The sequence below is a fragment of the Onthophagus taurus genome, chromosome 7 (assembly GCF_036711975.1).
Source record: "Onthophagus taurus isolate NC chromosome 7, IU_Otau_3.0, whole genome shotgun sequence".
NCBI lineage: Eukaryota > Metazoa > Arthropoda > Insecta > Coleoptera > Scarabaeidae > Onthophagus > Onthophagus taurus.
Window position 1 is genome coordinate 27,284,650 of NC_091972.1, and position 18,913 is coordinate 27,303,562.

Here is an 18,913-nt window from a genome sequence, read left to right on the forward strand (position 1 = left end):
GGTGATATAAGTAAGTTATTGGTCCCAACAATGTTTAAAAGTAGCTAAAACGTGTGAGTTTGGTAATTTTTTGACCAAAAACGTCCTTGTGTAAGTCTATAACTTCATGATATACTTCTATAGTTTTCCTCATATCAAATAAGACAGTTGTTTAGAGGTAGAGCAATTAAACGTTTCTGTATATAGAGATGTATATTAAAGGTGATTTAACCATGATGCTAATAGATATTGACCGACAAAAACCCGGATTAAGATATTTGAAGGAGCGTTCTTTCTGATTGTGAACACAGTTTTTTAAAATTCGGTTTGATAACAATTGCACAAGGGCTTGAAGTTTGGTAATATTAAGCTATTTTACGTACAGAGCGGTGTTCTTCATCTTTTATTGATTTTAATATTAACATATAAGGCAAACGAAGGATTAAGCTTTCGAATGAGACATTGTTTATCGAAATCGGTTCACTGGTTCTCATGTTATAATTAAAATACTATACATGTAAAATTCTGTTTAATTGGGGGCTAACTTCACATAGGTGTCATTATGAATAATTATGTTGTAATCTCAACAAGTTTAGTGAAAATAACTTTTTATTTTGTGCGTGGGTATAAATTAAACAATTTGAGGTTAGAATTTAATACGAGAAAATACATGGTTAACATTGCTTGTGTTGTCAGTTATAATTGTCATTTGGTTAAATACACAGTTTGTTGCTATCGTCACACGGATTATTTATTTATTTTTATTTTGTAAGCATGTCTTTTTTAATAACTATTTTAATTTAACTAAATTACTATTAAATAAGCTACTATACTTATTTATCATTTATATTTACAACATAAAGATATTTCAGCTTTCAGTCATTTGACAGATCAATTGATACGCAATCTATTAACACAAAGTCTATTAATACACATTTGGTAGAAACAATTCTATCTAACGACATTTAATTGTCGTTCTGCATCGATAGCCTAAGAAACAAGGTTTTCATCCGAAAATATGTTGTAATCTCAACAAGTTCAGTGAAAATAACTTTTTATTTTGTGCGTGGATATAAATTAAACAATTTCAGGTTAGGATTTAATACGAAAATGCAATTTTAACATTGCTTTGAACTTCCAAAAAGAAACGTCAAATCGCAACTTTAAAGTGATTTTTCGGTAAGTACTACACTTTTCCGCACTTTTTTTTTATCATTAACGCCTCTTTTGACTCATTTCCTATCGATTAAAAAAAAAATCATCGATTTTTAAGAGAGACTCCTAATCTTGAATTATTCCGCGACTTCGTCTAAACATGCGACTCGCAGTGTTGCCAACTTGAGAGATATATCCCGATTCGGGAGATTTTTCAGTATTCCTAGAAACAAAGGGATATTCGTCTATTTTGAGAGATTTTTAATTTCTCAAAATTATTATATTATAAAATTTAAATATGTTTTTGTAATTTGACATTTGCACTATCTTCTAATTATAAGACGATCAATATTTAGTAATAGCGCCATCTATCAGAGATTTGCCGAACGTAATAAATTTATCCGAAACAATTCGGGTATTTACCGCATAGAGGCTACGTCATGTTATATCATATTCAATAATTGATTACGAGAGTAAACTGCGTAGAATCGTAAACCGTGTAGAGTACCGAGTCGGATTGTCTTTACTGTATAGAATGTATTGTTTAAAAAAATGGAAGATTCTTCATCAGATACGGAACATTTAGAACCTCCTCAAAAAAAGTTCCACCAAGAAAAAGGAACGAAAGTTTTCCAGGAATGTTGGTTGCAGGATCCCCATTTTAAAAACTAGTTAACAGCGGATAAGAAAAATAAAAATAAATGCAGGTAGTCGCGCTTCCTTTAATCAATAAAATTAAATTAATTATAAAATAATTTATATTTCTGTGTGAACATTATTAAATTTTAGATGTTCCGTTTGTAATGTAGAATTGACATGCGGCAAGAGTGAGTTATTAAGGCATTCTAATAGACAAAAACTTCTGAAAATATGTCAGCGGTTAAAACGACAAAACCATTGGCTAATTATTTTGTTAGTAATGATAAAGATATACATGTTGATAATATTAAAAGAGCTGAAATTAAACTTTCTGTATTTTTCGCGGAGCACAATGTTGCTACCCAAGTTGTGGATCATTTAGTAGCTCTGTTAAAATGTACATATCAGGAAGTGCGAAACGATGCGCTGTTTTAGCGGAGTTGCAAGATTACTTTAACCAGAGCAAACAAAAAATTTTTAATTAGTAACTACACGTTGGTTGAGTCGGCTCGACTGTGTAGTACGAATTTTAAATAATTGGAATGTGTTAGAACATTTCTTTTTACTAGCAATAACTGAGGATAAATTAAAAAGTGCAGAAACTATCCACAATGACATGAAAAATATGTATTTAAAAGGGTATTTATATTTCATGAAGTATGCTCCAAGTTTTTTAAATTCCCTTAATTCATTATTTCAATCAAATAGTCAGTTCATAAATTACATGGGCACTGTAATACTTTATTTATACGACTATGCACTAATTATTTAAAACCGGATGTCAAACTGAACATTTCTTGCCATTAGATAAGATTAAATTAGGTGATGAGTGTGAAAGCTTTATAAAATCTTTACCACTGGACGGTCAACAGGAGATTCGAAAAAATGTTTATCATTTTACGTAACCGCCACTACTGAAATTTTAAAACGATTTCCACTTAACACTTAATAATCACATTTTTAAAGCAATGGAATTTTTAGATCCCCAAGTGGCATTTTCAACTAAGAAGAATTCTGATATTGATATAGTTGGATTGGCTGTTGATTTTTTTAATTTCATTGCCACTGACATATCAATTGAGTGGCAGAAACTAGCTACTTCATTCGATGAAACTGAAATCGATGTGGCTTCAAATTGGATGAAAAAAAATTTTAATAACGACCACTTATTTACAAATTTAGGAAAACTTGCCAATATTATTTTAACATTGCCTCATACAAATGCTGAAGCAGAAAGAATTTTTTCCATGGTAACAGATATTAAAATGAAAAAAGGAAATAGAACGGGCGAGGAAACATTAAATGCAATGTGCGTTATTCGTAACGCTTTACAACAGAATAATTAAATATGCGTTGATTATCCCACCCCAAACGACTTATTACAAAAATATGTATATAAAGAAGTTTACAGTTTTAAGGACTGATTAGTACTATCGGAAAATATATTTATATGATTTCTAACTTAATGTTTGATTTTAAATATATTTTAAATTTTATATTAGTCTTTTCTATTTAAAAACAAATTTTAAATTTATTTGTAGTTTTTTTTTGCTTAATAGATGGGATTTTTAAAGCACTGCGCATGGGACTTTTTATTACATTGTGTTGGCAACACTGCATGCGAGCTGCATTTCGCCCGGCGCGACGTGTCGCAGCGTACGCAGTATAAATAATAACAGTAAAAATTAATGATAAAAGTGATCAAATGGTGAAATTTGTTCAATTAATTGAAAATTACCAATGGTTATACAATCATACTTTACTAGAATACTCTAGAAAGGATCGTACCGAAAAAGCTTAGTCTGCAATAGGCCCAAAATTGAAATGGATAGAAAATTTAAAAATTGTTTAATATATTACTTCAATTCGATAAAAATTCGGGCGATATTCTTCTAGAAAAAAGGCTTAGGTTATATTTTTGAACGCGCATTTTTTGAGATAAAATTAAAATGTACAGGTATCCCAAAATTGAGATACCATGCCTAAGTTGACATTTTTAAATAGGAACCCCATCATTTTTTTGTTGCATTTATGGATTCTACGTAAAATTCAGAGTATTTTTCATTTTACACGATATTCAGCTGTCTTCGAAAAAAATGGCAATTAAAAAAGAACTGCTATTTTATTTCGGGTAAATAACATTTTTTGAAATTTTCAATTACCACCGCACAAGTGGTAACTACTGCGAATGGAACTAAGATGCATACTGCCGGAGTACATACATTATGTATAGATTAAAATTATGTTAGAATTCTTTTTCGTTATACCATTATTGGCCCTGAGAAGGGCCTTTGTGTGGCGGCTTGTGAGAAAGCCCTTAATTGTAATAAATTGCAGAGCTCATTTTTTTTTTGGTAAACTTCTCTTTTTCGTGGACGACGATTTCAATTGTGCAGCACCACCAGCGACTTTCTTGGCGGTTTTGGGTTTCGGCGCTTTGGGCTTTTTCGTTGGTCCCTTGGTAACTTTTTTAGCTTTTGATGGTGCTTTTCTAACCGTGGTGGTTTTTTTGACTGCGGCAGTAGTAGAGCTGGTTACTTTCTTTTCTCCGACCGTTGGCGACTTTTTGGCTTTTACTGCAGCCTTCTTTTTGCTTTCAACAACAGGGGAACCGGGCACCGGCGTTGTTTTTGCCTTCGCAGGTGAGGAGGATTTCTTCGTAGAGACAGCTCGAGCTTTGGCCCTTTTAGATACGGCGGCGGCGGCAGGTTTCTTTTTAAGGGAGGAAGTCGTTACTCTGCCTGACTTTTTTGCAGAGGCCGATGCCAGTTTAAACGATCCTGACGCACCTTTACCTTTAGTTTGGACAATACCGCCTGCAGCGATGGCGGTCTTCAGGAATTTCTTAATAAACGGAGCCATCTTCTCAGCGTCAACTTTGTAATTAGAAGTCATGTACTTTTTAATAGCTTGAAGCGACGAACCGTTGCGTTCCTTAAGGGTCTTAATCGCGTTATTCACCATTTCGAATGTGGGTGGATGGGTGGCTTTTGATCGTTGGCTTTTCTTTTTCTTCGTGGACGAATCGGAGGAGGAACCACCGCCGGCAGCTTTGTTTTTTACGGGTGAAGTGTTTTCCGTTTCGGAAGATACGGGGGTTTGCTGTTCCGTTTGTTGTACATCCGTCATTGTAGCGGCAGTTTGTAACAAAAATATTTTTTACAAAAACTCACGTGCACGAACGTCAACTTCGTACAAGTTATTCACAAACATTTTCCTCAGAAAATTGAACCCAACGTTGAATGTACATACCGAAGCCGAAAACCCGTCCAAAGTCGATTTTCCTCCGTTCGCACTGCTGGCATCACAACGGCGGTCTCGTGTTCGCAACTTTCTAGAAAAAGAACCCGCTTGTGTTGGCGTCGCGACGTAAACATTCCCGTTAGGTATTTCAGTATAGTGGAAGAAGTTAACTCGTCGTCTACGTAAAAATTTTACTTGTGGGGGTACGATTTCGTTGTGTAGCGACGGTTGAAAGTATAAGATGTCATTGACGTGACCGTCGTCGTAAACTTTAGCGTCGTCGAATTTCGCGCGTATGTAAAAACGGACTGAATTTTCAATGAGAATAGCTTTCTTAAACGTTTTAAAACCACGAGGCGTGTAAATTTTATCAATATGTCTAAGCTTTTATCCTTAAAACGAGGACGATGCGATCGGCAATTCCACATTGGTCGCGAGTTTTCTCGTTGTTTCGAACATTATTGCCGACGTCGAGGACGCGAGAAAAGTGGTATATTGCGGCTCTAATTTAGGGATTACGTTTTCGTGTAAGCGTCGTATCATGCAAATACCTTCACGTGAGTGAAAAGTGAAATATTCGAGTGTTATATTCATACCGCCAATGTCGGTCGTTACGCATTTACTCAAGTCATTCATTCATTGCTATTAGTTTTTAGGTTCATATGGTCAATATGATACCAATTATGTATGTATATCAAATCTAATTTCTATTATTCTATACTTAATAGTATAATATATGCATATATTTTTCCTTTCACACACTTTATCATATCTAAGTGTTGTGTAAACTTATTTAGACCTGGTTAATGTTGTTAAGTGTTGTGTTTTATATTGATTATGTTTTAGCTTATTGACGAAACTTGTTTTGACCGTTATTAAATAATATTATTTTAATTCAATGGATTATTTGGAGTTTCCCTTTAGAGAAGAATGTCACAAAACATGAAGCAAATACTGCGACATGAGATTTATCCCGCAAAAATGTTTTGAATACGTTTTAAAATCAACGTATTTAGGTTAATTAGGTAACAATATCGATTAAACATGAAGGCAACTTATCCTCAAATAATTGATGTAAATGATGATAATGGTCTTCTTCATTGCGACTTGCTAGTCTTGCTACGAGAGTATCGTCTAGATATACAAAAAAGAAATTTAAGCCAGAAAGAACTTCGTTTATAAATCGTTGGAAGGTTTGTGCAGCGTTGCGTATTCTTAAGGTGGTAAATGAGAGTACTCTTCGGCTGGAGTCCGATCGAAAACTACGTAGAAAGGAACGACCGTTAGTACCGCCGTTACAATGTGGAAGCTTTCGGAAATAACTATATTCCTACTGCAGGGAAAACAATTTAAAAGAACAAGGTTAAGCCTGGCTGGTTGGTCTTCTGGCATTAACACAACAAACTAACAAAATCCATATTAAAGTTATTGAAATTGAATTAATGAACAGAAAGACCACGTTAAAAGTTAAAAACCTGAAGTAGGTCGATTTTCCCAAGAGTTTTCTACAGTTCCTACATTGTAACAACTCGACCCCCCCCCCGACGGTATCCCTTTCTACGTAATTCTTTCAAATGGGTTCAATTGTTAGAGACAAGGTTAACACCACGTTAGTCAAGCACACGTCAAGAATGGCATGAAAAGCGTTATTTCCTTGCCGCTTTAATTGATTATTTGAAGCAAATACTGCGACAGGAACAAAAACAAAAATGTTTTGAATACGGTTTGAAATCGACATAGGTCATTTAAGTAATAATATCGATTAAACATAAAGGCAACTTGGTTTATACAAAGTTTTTGTAGTGAAATTTAAATGCGGTCACTAAAAACTCTGAAGAATTCTACTTAGAAAACCAAATCGGAGGATTACTTACCAATTATTATTTCTGTCTTGGAAATATATCAAACCCTCCTAAAACATGAGAGCAAATTTAAGTACAATGGAAATAATCAATTATAATTAGTATCGCAATAGTTGTTTTTCAGAAAATAATCTCTTGGTTCTGCAAAGAACTGATCTTATTGAGGAGGAGGCCTTTCGGTATGCGGCTACTCCTCCACCCAACTACCGAATCCAACCCACCAAAAACTAGCACTACTCCCCTACATAATCGAACACAGCTCCTGCCGCTAACCAGTTCCAATCATTCATATGGATTTATGGCTGTCATCCATAATCCTATTCAATTCTCCTTTACCTTCTGTCTCTGTCTTCTCCTCCCTTTCGGACACTCCTGCAAGATATGCTGCAGGGTGTCCTCACTCACCTCACACAGACACATCCCGTTCATATCCCTCTCAAAGATACATTGAATGGACCATGCTCCGTCATCAGCGGAATGCCCTTACCGAACATGGCCACACTCTACACTTACTCCCTTGACTCTTACCGTCTTACCCGCTCTCCTCATCCCTACATCATCTCTAAACTCTCATCCCAATTCCACTATCTTACCCATTTTCTTCGCCCTCTTAAATACTTTCACAACATCATTCACCTCCACACTTCTTCTTTCACTCATTATCAACCACTCTACCGCTGTCATATTGTCGTTACACACCATTAAAGGCCAAAGCTACGGAGCTGTTAACGAAAAAGGCGAAGATTCAGAAGTCGAAACCACCGACATCAGAAATGGTTAACGGCGCTATTAAGAATCTAGATGAGCGCGGCGGTTCTATCAAAAAGTACACCGTTTATTAAGAAAATTCTTCAACGCTGCCATTGTTTGGGGTGCTCTTATCCAAACCAAGAGCAAGGGAGCGTGGGCGACATTATGACCGGCGAAATCCTCCGCGAAAAGAGCACAACAGCCAAGGCGAAAATGACTCCGATTGACGAAAGAAACGAGACGAACCCCCCTGTTACGTCACCCAAAGCAACATCAAAAGCGCAAAAGACCACCAAAAGTCTTTCAATGTGTGCAAAGATAGTTTACCAGTGATGTGGCGCTGTAACGCTAAGGCATGGGTAACTCGCGATGTGTTGTCGTTCTCGATAATCCACCGGCACATTCACCAGATTTAGGAGCAGAAGTTGGATGGATTACGATGACATATCTGCCACCTAAGACCACCTCTCTTATACAAGCCACGGATTAATTGGTGATAGCCAATTTCAAAAAATCTACTATAGCATTTATTATATATAGAAATATATTTATATACAGAGTGGCCCATTGAAAACGAGCTGAAGGCCTGAAACACGTCAAGTTTGTTTCTCAGGAGGGCCACTTTTGACGCAAAATTATTCCCAAAACTTTACCCTCCGAAGCGGGGTGTCGGGGAACATTATAAAGCAACCAGAAGCGCACGATTTCTGCCGTGTCCTTGGGAATATTGTCTTGTTAAAAAGTAAATGATCTCGCAATCCAAAAATTTCTAGCACTTTCTAATCAATTATTTTTTAAATATCAAGGTAATATCGTTTATCCATGATACCATTTATAAATGTCGTATTGCCTGCACGAGCAGCTGACATATATGTACACCCACAACATAGCACTACCACTTCTATATTTTACTGTTGGGCACAAATTTTCTCGTTTTGAATGCTTCGTTACGTTTTCGCCAAACTTTGGTGCGCGAATCACAATTAAATAAATCAATTTTTTCAAGTTTCATCACTAAAAATCACGTAACAACTTAAGGCATGGTGTGTGACACGGGCGACTGACACCGGCAGATTTTCACGTGCCCGTGTCTGACACGGGCGCTCTTGTTATATCTAAAAAAGTCGATGATTTAAATAAATAAGGCATGCCTTAAGTGGTTAATTTTCAAAATTCATCGTCTTCAGAAATGTGTAATGTACTGCACTGACGAACGAGCTTTTTTTCCAATTTGGCTAATTTCACCTTGTGATATCCTATCCCATCTTTTCGTAAACTAACGATCAAATCTCGAATCCTTTGTGAAATTTGGCGGTTTCTTATACTCATTTTTAATAAACATCCAAACATTGAATGGCACTAATACGAGATCAAACTACAGTAGTCTGTTTGCGAGAACATACGCGTATAGGGAATTAAGACAGTTTAAGAATGGAATTAAGAATCTAAGGTAGTCGGTGTGTGTAAAATTTACGCCTTTTCTTGTACTTACTTTTTTTATAAATCCCAAAAACGTTCAATTTGGAAATAAATGTTACAGTTCGGATTCCTTATATTTCTTTATCAATCCCAACAAGTTTTTGATTACCTTAAAGAAGATAAACCTTCATCTTCTTTAACTTTCGTTGTGATCATCAATATTTGAATGCATATGGAAGCAAATTAAGTTTAAATTATTTAAACATCATAATCTTTTTTTTTAATTACTAAAATCTTATATGAAATAATTGAATTTATTTTATATAAATTAAAAAAGAACTTAATTTTTTTTTGATTAAATCACATCTTAAGTTCACATTGAAAATTTTACACGCTATTACGTTTAGAAATTAGAAAATGTACATTATCCGAAGTCCATACTGAAAAAAGAGCATTTTTGCTTTCATAATAAACACCGATTGAAGGGAAGCAAAACGAAAATTCTTTTTCATAAAACAAGTGATTGGTTCTGAAAAGAACCGGTCTTGTTGGGAAGGTTTGGTTGATTGATGCAAATTAGGCTCTTTCGCCGCGAATGCGCCTAGCAAGCTGAATGTCTTTCGGCATGATGGTTACTCGTTTTGCATGAATTGCACACAAGTTCGTATCTTCGAAAAGTCCGACCAAGTAAGCTTCGCTCGCCTCTTGCAAAGCCATAACGGCGCTGCTTTGAAATCGCAAGTCGGTCTTGAAATCTTGGGCAATTTCTCTAACCAAACGTTGGAAGGGCAACTTTCTAATTAGAAGTTCGGTACTTTTCTGGTAACGACAAATTTCTCGAAGAGCTACGGTTCCAGGTCTGTAACGATGCGGTTTCTTGACACCACCGGTAGCGGGAGCGCTTTTCCTTGCCGCTTTAGTTGCGAGTTGTTTACGTGGCGCTTTACCTCCGGTAGATTTCCGAGCAGTTTGTTTCGTACGAGCCATTTTAGTTTATTATTACGAGATACGTACCGTACGACAACAAAGATATAGTTGGTCAAAGTAAACTGAGAGATCGGTGAACGGTGAACATGACGGGCCTCTTGAGGTACCTGGAATTTCTTCCCTAACCCTCTTCATCGGACCTAAAACAAACGGAAAATATATTACAAAATTTTTCACTAATTAATAGTGACATCGGAAGTGGAATTGGGAAGGACAGTCGGACTCCTGGATCGTCAGACGAGAAGCAGCCTTGGCCGTTTGTGGCGAAGGTGTTCAACGTCGTAATCCGTTAATCCCGCTAGGAGGGGATTGGGGTGGTTTTCGAGCCGCGTAAACTCGGTACTGGCCTTGTCACGAATGAACTCCTCGATGGTCGCCATCTGGGAATCATTGTGCAGTGTCGCATTACTGACAAACCAAGGTGCATCAAATGCCATCCTTAGGACCTTGTTCTGAACAACTTGGAGTTTTTGCACGTGCGAGTGCGCGGCGTAACCCCAGACGGAAGAGGCGTAAGTCATCGTAGGTCTGATTACCGTTTTGTAGAGTCGAATCTTCCGTAGAGGATCCAACTTACTTCGGCGATTTATCAGAGCGTACAGATTGACCAGAGCTGCTTTCGCCCGGTTCGCCATCGACTCGATGTGACTTTTCCAAGTTAGTTTAGAGTCCAGAATGACACCCAAATACTTGGCTTCAGAACGCCAGGGGAGCTCGTCCCCTTGCAGTACCATCGCATCGGGGGGTCTCTTTCTACGCCGAGTAAAAAGTATTGCGGTACTTTTATCAGCGTTGATTTTGACCCGCCACTTTGCGAAGTAGTCTAGCAGTTCGTCCGATGCTGCCTGCAGTCTACGAGCGGCGACCTCGGGGGACCAAGATCTGCTGTAGATGCACACATCGTCGGCGTACATCGCTAACTGAGTGCCCTCAGAACGGGGTAGGTCGCTCACAAAGATACAAAAGAGTATCGGTGAAAGCAACGACCCCTGAGGGACGCCTGCAGTTAGGATTCGCTCTCTCGAACACGTACCTTTCAATTTGATGCGCGCCTTTCTACCGTCAAGGTAGGACGCGATCAATTGAACTAACGCCAGGGGCACGCCCGCTTCTAGCATATTGAACAAAAGTCCTTCATGCCATACTTTGTCGAACGCTTTGGCAACGTCGAAAAACACAGCACAAGTGCTTTGATTTCGATTGAAGCCATCGGTTATGTGTTCGACAAGTCGCAGTACCTGGTGTACGGTCGAATGTTTGGGTCGGAAACCAAACTGTTCGTCCTGAATGAGGTTAAGATCTTGAACGGATCTTTGTAGCCTCGTCTGGACAACCCTCTCACATACCTTGCCGAGACAAGAAAGCAAACTGATGGGCCTATAATTTTGCGGGAACGTTGGATTCGCACTGGGTTTCGGTAACACGACGACGTCCGCGCTTTTCCACTTGGTGGGAAAATGGCGCAGCCGGAGCGTCGCGTTGATGATCCCCGTTAGCGAAACGACCGCTTTTAAAGGTAGAGCCTTTAAAGCGGCGTTTCCTATTCCGTCCGGTCCCGATGCCTTGTTCGACTTACATCTCGCGATTGCCTCTTTCACTTCGGTTGGGGAAGCGTGCTCGATGTGCCGATCATCTTCTACAGCCAGTCGCCTGCTCACCACGCGCTCGACTCGATCGATGAAATCTTCATCTTCGTCATCGTCGCATAGCGGGCTGCACTGGTTTTCGAAGTTATCGGCATGAGCCTCCGCTTTCTCTTCGAGAGTGAAAGCCATTCCGGTTTCACCGTGAATGGGCGGCATGCGTGACGTGTCCCCTTCAGCACCTTGACCATCTTCCAACAGGAGTGATCGCCTTCGGTGTTCAGGGCGTCGAGTTTGGCGTCGAAAGACGCGTATCGGAACTCCGCGAGTTCCCTTCTCACTTCATCGCGCAGACGGTTATAGCGTCTTTTGAGATCGGGATCCCAATTTCGCTGATAAGTCCGTCTGACGCGATCACGCTCCCTCATAAGTTCCCTGATGCGCGCTGGTAGCGCCCATCGACGGTCCTTTACGGGAATCGTGTTGGTCGCGTATCGAAGAGAATCCTCGATAGCGACCGTGAGTCGTTCAACAGCCTCATCCAGTTCCTGAGCGTTGTGGATCGGTCGTATTTGTCCCATATTGTGGTGCATGTGGTCGGTAAAAGCCGGCCACGATACAGTGGAACGTTCAACCGGGACGCGAACGTCCGGGACGTCTCCTAGCTGCAGCAGCACAGGGAGATGATCGGAACTAAGTTCGTTGAGCGTGGTAACTCTATGAACTAGTCTGACATCTTTCATTACAACCACGTCCAAAACGTCAGATCGTTGCCTTTCGTTCGACGGGTAATACGTGTGGTCGGCGGGGGCATCGGTGACAATGCCCGTCTCGTCGGTAAAACTCCGCAGTATTTTACCGTTCGCGTTTGCGATCCGACTGTTCCACGATGGGTGCTTGGCGTTTAGGTCGCCGGCGATAACCACGCCTTTGTCCGTATCCAAGACACCCGTTAGATCGTCTTCCAACAACCGCCGATTCGGCGGATTGTAGGCGGCGACCAAGCGGACGCACCCCGATAGTGTTCGTACCACAATCGTAGTAGCTTCGAGATGTTGAAGAGGGGGAGTCAGATCCTCGTAATGATCCAAACTGGTCCTTACGAAGATGGCTGTCCCGCCGCCTCTTGCTCCAACTCTATCGTTTCGATAGAAGCGATAATTGGGCAGCCGCGGCCTGTCGCCCGCTCGCAGATGAGTTTCGCAGATGAGTATCGCGTCAAGGTCGTACCTTTCAACGAACTCGCGAAGCTCATTCTGTTTACAGACAAGGCCGTTGGCATTCCAATAAGCCAACTCAAGCGAATGAGGTACTCTCGGTCTTCGATGAGTCATCATAAGAGTTTCATCATCTCGGACATGATTTGGAGGCACAACTTAACTCGTGCGTCCCTATCGGATTTGTCGATCCGGATGACCTCGCTCATCATCGCCAGTATGTTGACGAGGGGGTCGGTTGGGGGTTCAACCGCCGCCTGTTCCGCAACATTGACCGGTGATGGTGTTTCAGCCACCGCGATCGACCCGCTTTTACGAAGCCTCCTATTGCGACGCCTCCTCTGCGACCTCGACAGCTTCGGAGGGTCGTCGGTCGCCTTTTGCTTCGGCTCGTTGAGCTTAGCTTTGGGCGCCGCGACCTCTTTCCGAACTACCTTGGTAGCTGGAGCGTTCGCTTTGGGGGCGACGTTAGCGTTGCCTTTGGGCTTTTTCGTCTGACTACTAACCGCTTTCACGGGTTTCGCCGCGACTACTGGAGCCTTTTTATCCCCCTTTTGCGCCTGAGTAGGTGCTTTCGGGAGAACGGTCGCTTTGACCTTTGGGGCTGCCGCCGGCGCCCTCGTTTCCGCCGCCTTCGGGTGTTTTGGGCACCCTTTGTAGTTGGCGGTATGAGGGCCACCGCAAAGGACGCACTTGGCGGGCGCATCCTTTGCTTTGGAGCAGGAAGCCGTCGAGTGATCACCGGCGCACTTAACGCAACGAGGTGCACCATTGCACATTCGTTGGGAGTGGCCGTAACGCTGACAGCGATGACACTGACCAACTTCCGTCTTCTTTTTAGCGCTCTCGACGGTAATGGTTAATCCCTTTACCGTCTTGAGGTCGAAAATCCTCTTGGCGTCCGCGGTCTTTTTCAAGACGCACAGAACCAGGGGAATTGGCCTCCGCTCAGAGCCCTGGCGCAACCGCTTCACGGTTTCAGGCCAGAATCCCTGTTTTCTCAGGTCGGCAGCAATGCTGTCCTCCCCAATACTGGTAGGGACGCCTCTAAAGACAACCTTTAACGGCTTATCATCGGGGAGGGCAAATGTATGGTACTGGTGTTTACCAGCCATCAACATTTTCACCAGAGCGCGGTAGGCTTCCACGGTGGGGAGCTCTATCTTGATTCCTTGCGGAACCGCTCTGGCTTTCGAAAAGGCGATCCTAAGTCTCGCCATCTCCGCCGAAATCGAATCCCAGTTCTCCTTAGCGTGAAGGATTACCGGGGGGATCCGCTTGGAAACTGGTTCCATGCGGGGACGCACCGCCTCCGAAGATTCTTCCTCCAAGTCGCTGCTCGCCTTCCTTTTCCCTGCGGATTTGGATGGGTCGACTGCTACATCGACGTCCATTTCACCCGTTGGGACGGAAGTCAGCGCCTCAGCGAAGGACCTCGGTAGTGTGGTGGTCGCCGCCTCCACGAGGGAGGCGTTGCGGCCTGCCGCGCTGGTCGTCGCCTCCACGGGAGAGACCGTACGGCCTGACGATTTGGTTGCCGCCTTCAACGAGGAAGGCAGTCGGCCTGACGTTGTGGCTGTCGTCTCCACGGGGGAAGCGGAACTTACCGGGCGGGCTTTTTTAGTCGCCGCCTTCAACGGGGAAGGCAGACGGCCTGACTTTTTGGCTGCCACCTCCACTAGGGAAGCGGAACTAACCGAACGTGACGTTTTGGTCGCCGCTTTCAACGAGGAAGGCAGACGGCCTGATTTTTTGGCTGCCGCCTCCGCGAGGGAGGCGGAACTGACCGGACGTGGCAGTTTTGTCGCCGCCTTCAACGTGGAAGGCGGGCGGCATGACGTTTTGGCTGCCGCCTCCGCGAGGGAGGCGGAACTGACCAAGCGTGAAGATTTGGTCGCCGCCTTCAACGGGGAAGGCGGACGACTTGACGATTCGGTTGCCACCTCCATGGGGGAGGCGGAACTTACCGAGCGTGGAGGTTTCGTCGCCGCCTCCAGCGGGGAAGGCGGACGGCTGGAAAGAACAGGAACCAACTTCCCGTTCTTGTCAACGATGTGTGTGTCGACCAAGCTTGCTAGCAAGCTAAAGTCTTCACACGATACGGATGTGCCTTTTCCAAATTTAAAAGGCATTTCTGCCGATTAAAAATGAGGCAACAACTCACTTTCCCTTGCAGGAACAAACCCTAAAAAGGGCGCTCTTAGTTTCGAAAGAAACTTACCTACTCCGGATTACGCTTTGACGAGGTCACCCAAGTAGAATATGAACCTTCCCCCTTCCTTTGCTTTCGCAGCAGGTCGGACGAATTCTTCAACTTCTCTTCAGGCGATGTTGCACTCCTCAAGGCACTACACGGACTTTCGTTATCGACTGGTGACTCCTGAGAGATCGCTCGGTTGAAGGCTACTTTATACCCGTGTACGTGACTTGCATCGGATTGGTCGAGCCGTAGAATCGGTAGGCGTGTCCATTGCGCCACCATATAAGCGCGCGAAAAGTCCCGAAAACGATAGTCCGCTGTCGGTGCTTGTTAGTTCGTCGTCGTTATACATACATAAAAAGAAAAATGACTGGCCGTGGAAAGGGAGGAAAAGGTCTTGGAAAAGGAGGCGCCAAACGTCATCGCAAAGTACTCCGTGACAACATCCAGGGCATCACCAAACCAGCTATCAGACGTCTTGCCCGTCGCGGCGGTGTAAAGCGTATTTCAGGATTAATTTACGAAGAAACTCGAGGAGTTTTAAAGGTTTTCCTTGAGAACGTTATTCGCGACGCTGTCACATACACTGAACACGCAAAAAGGAAAACCGTTACTGCTATGGACGTCGTTTACGCCCTTAAGCGGCAAGGTCGTACTCTCTACGGCTTTGGGGGTTAAGAAATTTAAATTATGTACCTATTTTAATTTTGACGACGACTGTTCTGTATTCAACACAACCACCCGGTTCTTTTCAGAACCACTATATTTATGAAAGTTAAGGAATATTTTCACGTACAATCCGGACAATTACATACATACGTAATATGTATGTACATATATTAGGTTCGTTCCAACCACGCTTTAGACTTTTGACGGTCACAAGCCTGCACAGTTAAAAAGTGCTGCTGCCTTGAAAAGGATGATCCGTGACGTTTTGTCAAGCGTTCCAACCACAGAATATTATGTTATTCTGTGGTTCTAACGGCCGTCGGTCGGACAAGTTCGTGTACCTGGTCTCGACCAAGAACGGTTCACGTCCTTTGGCGCTTGCGCATATTTCATTTCCAATTGTGCAGCCTGTCTGTTATAGTTTCTGACATTTCTGGTGGTTTTTATGACCCTCAGAAACAGTAGTGGCAGTAATTATCATCCCGAAAAAGTACCTGGACGTGATTTATGATAGGCTCTCCTAGCGAACTATGTAGGTCCGGGGACGCACTTCTTTTTTTATTTTATTTGAAATTCAACAAAATAATGTAGTAAAGAATATAAATCTACTTATACTTAAATGATTTAAAAAAAAATTAATAATATAACAATTATTAACGGGTATTAATAACAGGGTGTTCATTGTTTAGACTTTGAAAATATAAATTTTAAATAAATTGAAAAGAATTTACGCCTTAAAAAGAAGAAAAAACACTTAAACAGTATTTAGAGTACCATATTATTGTTTACATTCGAATAATACAAAATTTGAGTACCTCTTCCCATGGTACTGGGAAGAGGAAAACTTTGAAGATGGGGAATTTCCAAAAATGGATAATAGTTTTTAAAATAAAAAAAGATATCGTCATTGTACTGTTTCATGTGAATATTTAGCTGACCAGGCTAAGGTGTTTTACCGGGAACATTATGGAAAGGATGATTTTCGTGCTAGTAGAGGTTGGATGGCAAAATTTAGAAAAAGATATAGCCTGAGAAATTTTAAAATTACTGGCGAGAAGCTTTCTAACAATTTTCAAGCAATTGCACCTTTTAAAAAAAAATTGGCTCTACACATTAGAAAAGAATACTTATGCCCTAATCAAATATATAACGCAGACGAGTCAGCTTTATTATATAAGCTTCTTCCAGATAGAACTTTGGTGGGATTCCACGAAAAACAGCACCAGGACGTAAAACTATCAAGGATAGAGTAACCTTCCTTGTCTGTGCCAACGCAGAAGGAGACCGTAAATTAAAATTGCACGTTATTGGTAAAGCTAAGAAACCACGTGCCTTCAAAAACAAAAAAATACCAGTCATCTACAGATCAACTTCAAACGCCTGGATGACTTCGATACTTTTTAAGGAGTGGTTCATGAAATGTTTTGTGTCAGAGGTGAGAAAATATTCTCAAGAGAATAAGTTAGCTGGAAAAGCGTTGTTATTAATCGATAATGCGCCAAGTCATGCTTTAGAAACCCAGTTAGTTAGTGACGATGGATTAAAACACAAAGAATAAAAGAGAAATCACTCAAATAAGCCGTTAGAAATTAAAAAAAGTACGGAAAGGTATAAAACTTACCGAAAAATCAGTTTAACCCACCGGTAATATCAATCCTTTTCACAGCAGATATACCGACATAACATTAATTCGATAAAATGTATGAAAGAATTAACAATTTGTTAACGCATATTTTCGGGGTTTTCTTAGGTTTTCGACGCACAACGACTAAAATGTGGTTGTTTACCATCTACCTGAAAAACTCGGGTTGAAGGGACAGTCGAAAAAAAAAAAACTTTAACATTCAGATCCACACGAGCAAGCAGGTAGATGGTAAATAAAGATGTTTTAGTTATTGTAACCAAAAGAACAAGGGTATTTCACACGAAAATATGCGTTATAGTATCAACAAGTTTCATTTTTACTTATTGGTCTTATTGGTGTTGTGTGCGTGGATGTGGCAAAAACAGTTAATAGGACCAGCGCTAACCGTGGTGCTGTGAAAATACATCGTTATCGTTGTTGATGACGTCACATGGACACTTTAAAAATCGAAAGTTATTTTTCGGTAAGTTTATCACTTTTCGTTGATTTTTTAGCGACACGATGATTCTTATAAAATTCAACAAAAAATGTGATTCGTATTAATATCTTGATATTACAGGTCATGTTTAAAATATACATACATGCATACGTATACGTATGCTACTTGAAAGAATATGTATAAAAAAGAAAATGATACATTTACACAACCGCAGACATCGATAGTTCATTATTCGACTATATTTTTTGTGGCCCTGAGAAGGGCCGTTTTGTTAACATGGTGTGACCAAGTTGTAATTAAATTAAGGTTTTTTCTCGGTCTTCTTAGGTAACAAAACAGCTTGAATGTTCGGAAGTACACCTCCTTGAGCAATCGTCACTCCCGACAGTAATTTATTCAATTCTTCGTCGTTACGTATGGCCAGTTGTAAATGTCTAGGGATGATACGAGTCTTTTTGTTGTCTCTCGCAGCGTTACCGGCCAACTCGAGAACTTCGGCTGCCAAATACTCCATTACGGCCGCTAAATATACGGGAGCTCCAGCTCCTACGCGTTCCGCGTAATTGCCCTTCCTCAACAATCGATGAATACGACCAACAGGAAATTGTAATCCTGCACGACTGGATCTGGATTTTGCTTTTCCTTTAACTTTTCCACCTTTTCCTCGACCCGACATGGCTTAGTTGACTTGGTAGCGTGCCGAAAACTTCAACAAAACGTATCAATTCAGAGCGAAATGGTGAACGGTGAACTTGACGGGCCTCTTGAGGTTCCTGGAATCTTCCTTAACCCTCTTCATCGGATCTAAAACAGACGGAAAATATATTAGTTAATATTCGCTAAATTAGCGATATCGGAAGTGGATTTGGAAAGGACAGTCGGGTTCCCGGATCGTCAGACGAGAAGCAGCCTTGGCCGTTTATGGCGAAGATGTTCAACGTCGTAATCCGTTAATCCCGCTAGGAGGGGATTTGGGTGGTCTTCGAGCCGCGTAAACTCGGTACTGGCTTTGTTCCGAATGAATTCCTCGATGGTCACCATCTGGGAATCATTGTGCAGTGTCGCATTACTGACAAACCAAGGAGCATCGAATGCCATCCTTAGGACCTTGTTCTGAACCACTTGG

At 41.3% G+C, this 18,913-nt stretch overlaps 4 protein-coding genes across 4 annotated transcripts; 1 reads left to right on the forward strand and 3 right to left on the reverse strand.

The window, feature by feature from the left end:
- Positions 1-4,042: 4,042 nt before the first annotated feature.
- On the reverse strand, positions 4,043-5,022 carry LOC111416146 (histone H1-like). The gene has a single exon (XM_023048100.2). The coding sequence runs from the start codon at positions 4,900-4,902 to the stop codon at positions 4,114-4,116; it is 789 nt and encodes a 262-aa protein (XP_022903868.2). The 5' UTR covers positions 4,903-5,022; the 3' UTR covers positions 4,043-4,113.
- A 4,493-nt stretch (positions 5,023-9,515) lies between these two features.
- LOC139430743 (histone H3-like) lies at positions 9,516-10,046 on the reverse strand. Its single transcript, XM_071197986.1, has one exon. It carries the CDS (start codon positions 10,032-10,034, stop codon positions 9,624-9,626), a length of 411 nt encoding a protein of 136 aa, XP_071054087.1. The 5' UTR covers positions 10,035-10,046; the 3' UTR covers positions 9,516-9,623.
- A 5,314-nt stretch (positions 10,047-15,360) lies between these two features.
- Positions 15,361-16,160, forward strand: LOC111416144 (histone H4). Its single transcript, XM_023048099.2, has one exon. The coding sequence runs from the start codon at positions 15,401-15,403 to the stop codon at positions 15,710-15,712; it is 312 nt and encodes a 103-aa protein (XP_022903867.1). The 5' UTR covers positions 15,361-15,400; the 3' UTR covers positions 15,713-16,160.
- A 1,918-nt stretch (positions 16,161-18,078) lies between these two features.
- On the reverse strand, positions 18,079-18,711 carry LOC139430618 (histone H2A-like). Its single transcript, XM_071197792.1, has one exon. It carries the CDS (start codon positions 18,461-18,463, stop codon positions 18,089-18,091), a length of 375 nt encoding a protein of 124 aa, XP_071053893.1. The 5' UTR covers positions 18,464-18,711; the 3' UTR covers positions 18,079-18,088.
- Between the last annotated feature and the right edge of the window lie 202 nt (positions 18,712-18,913).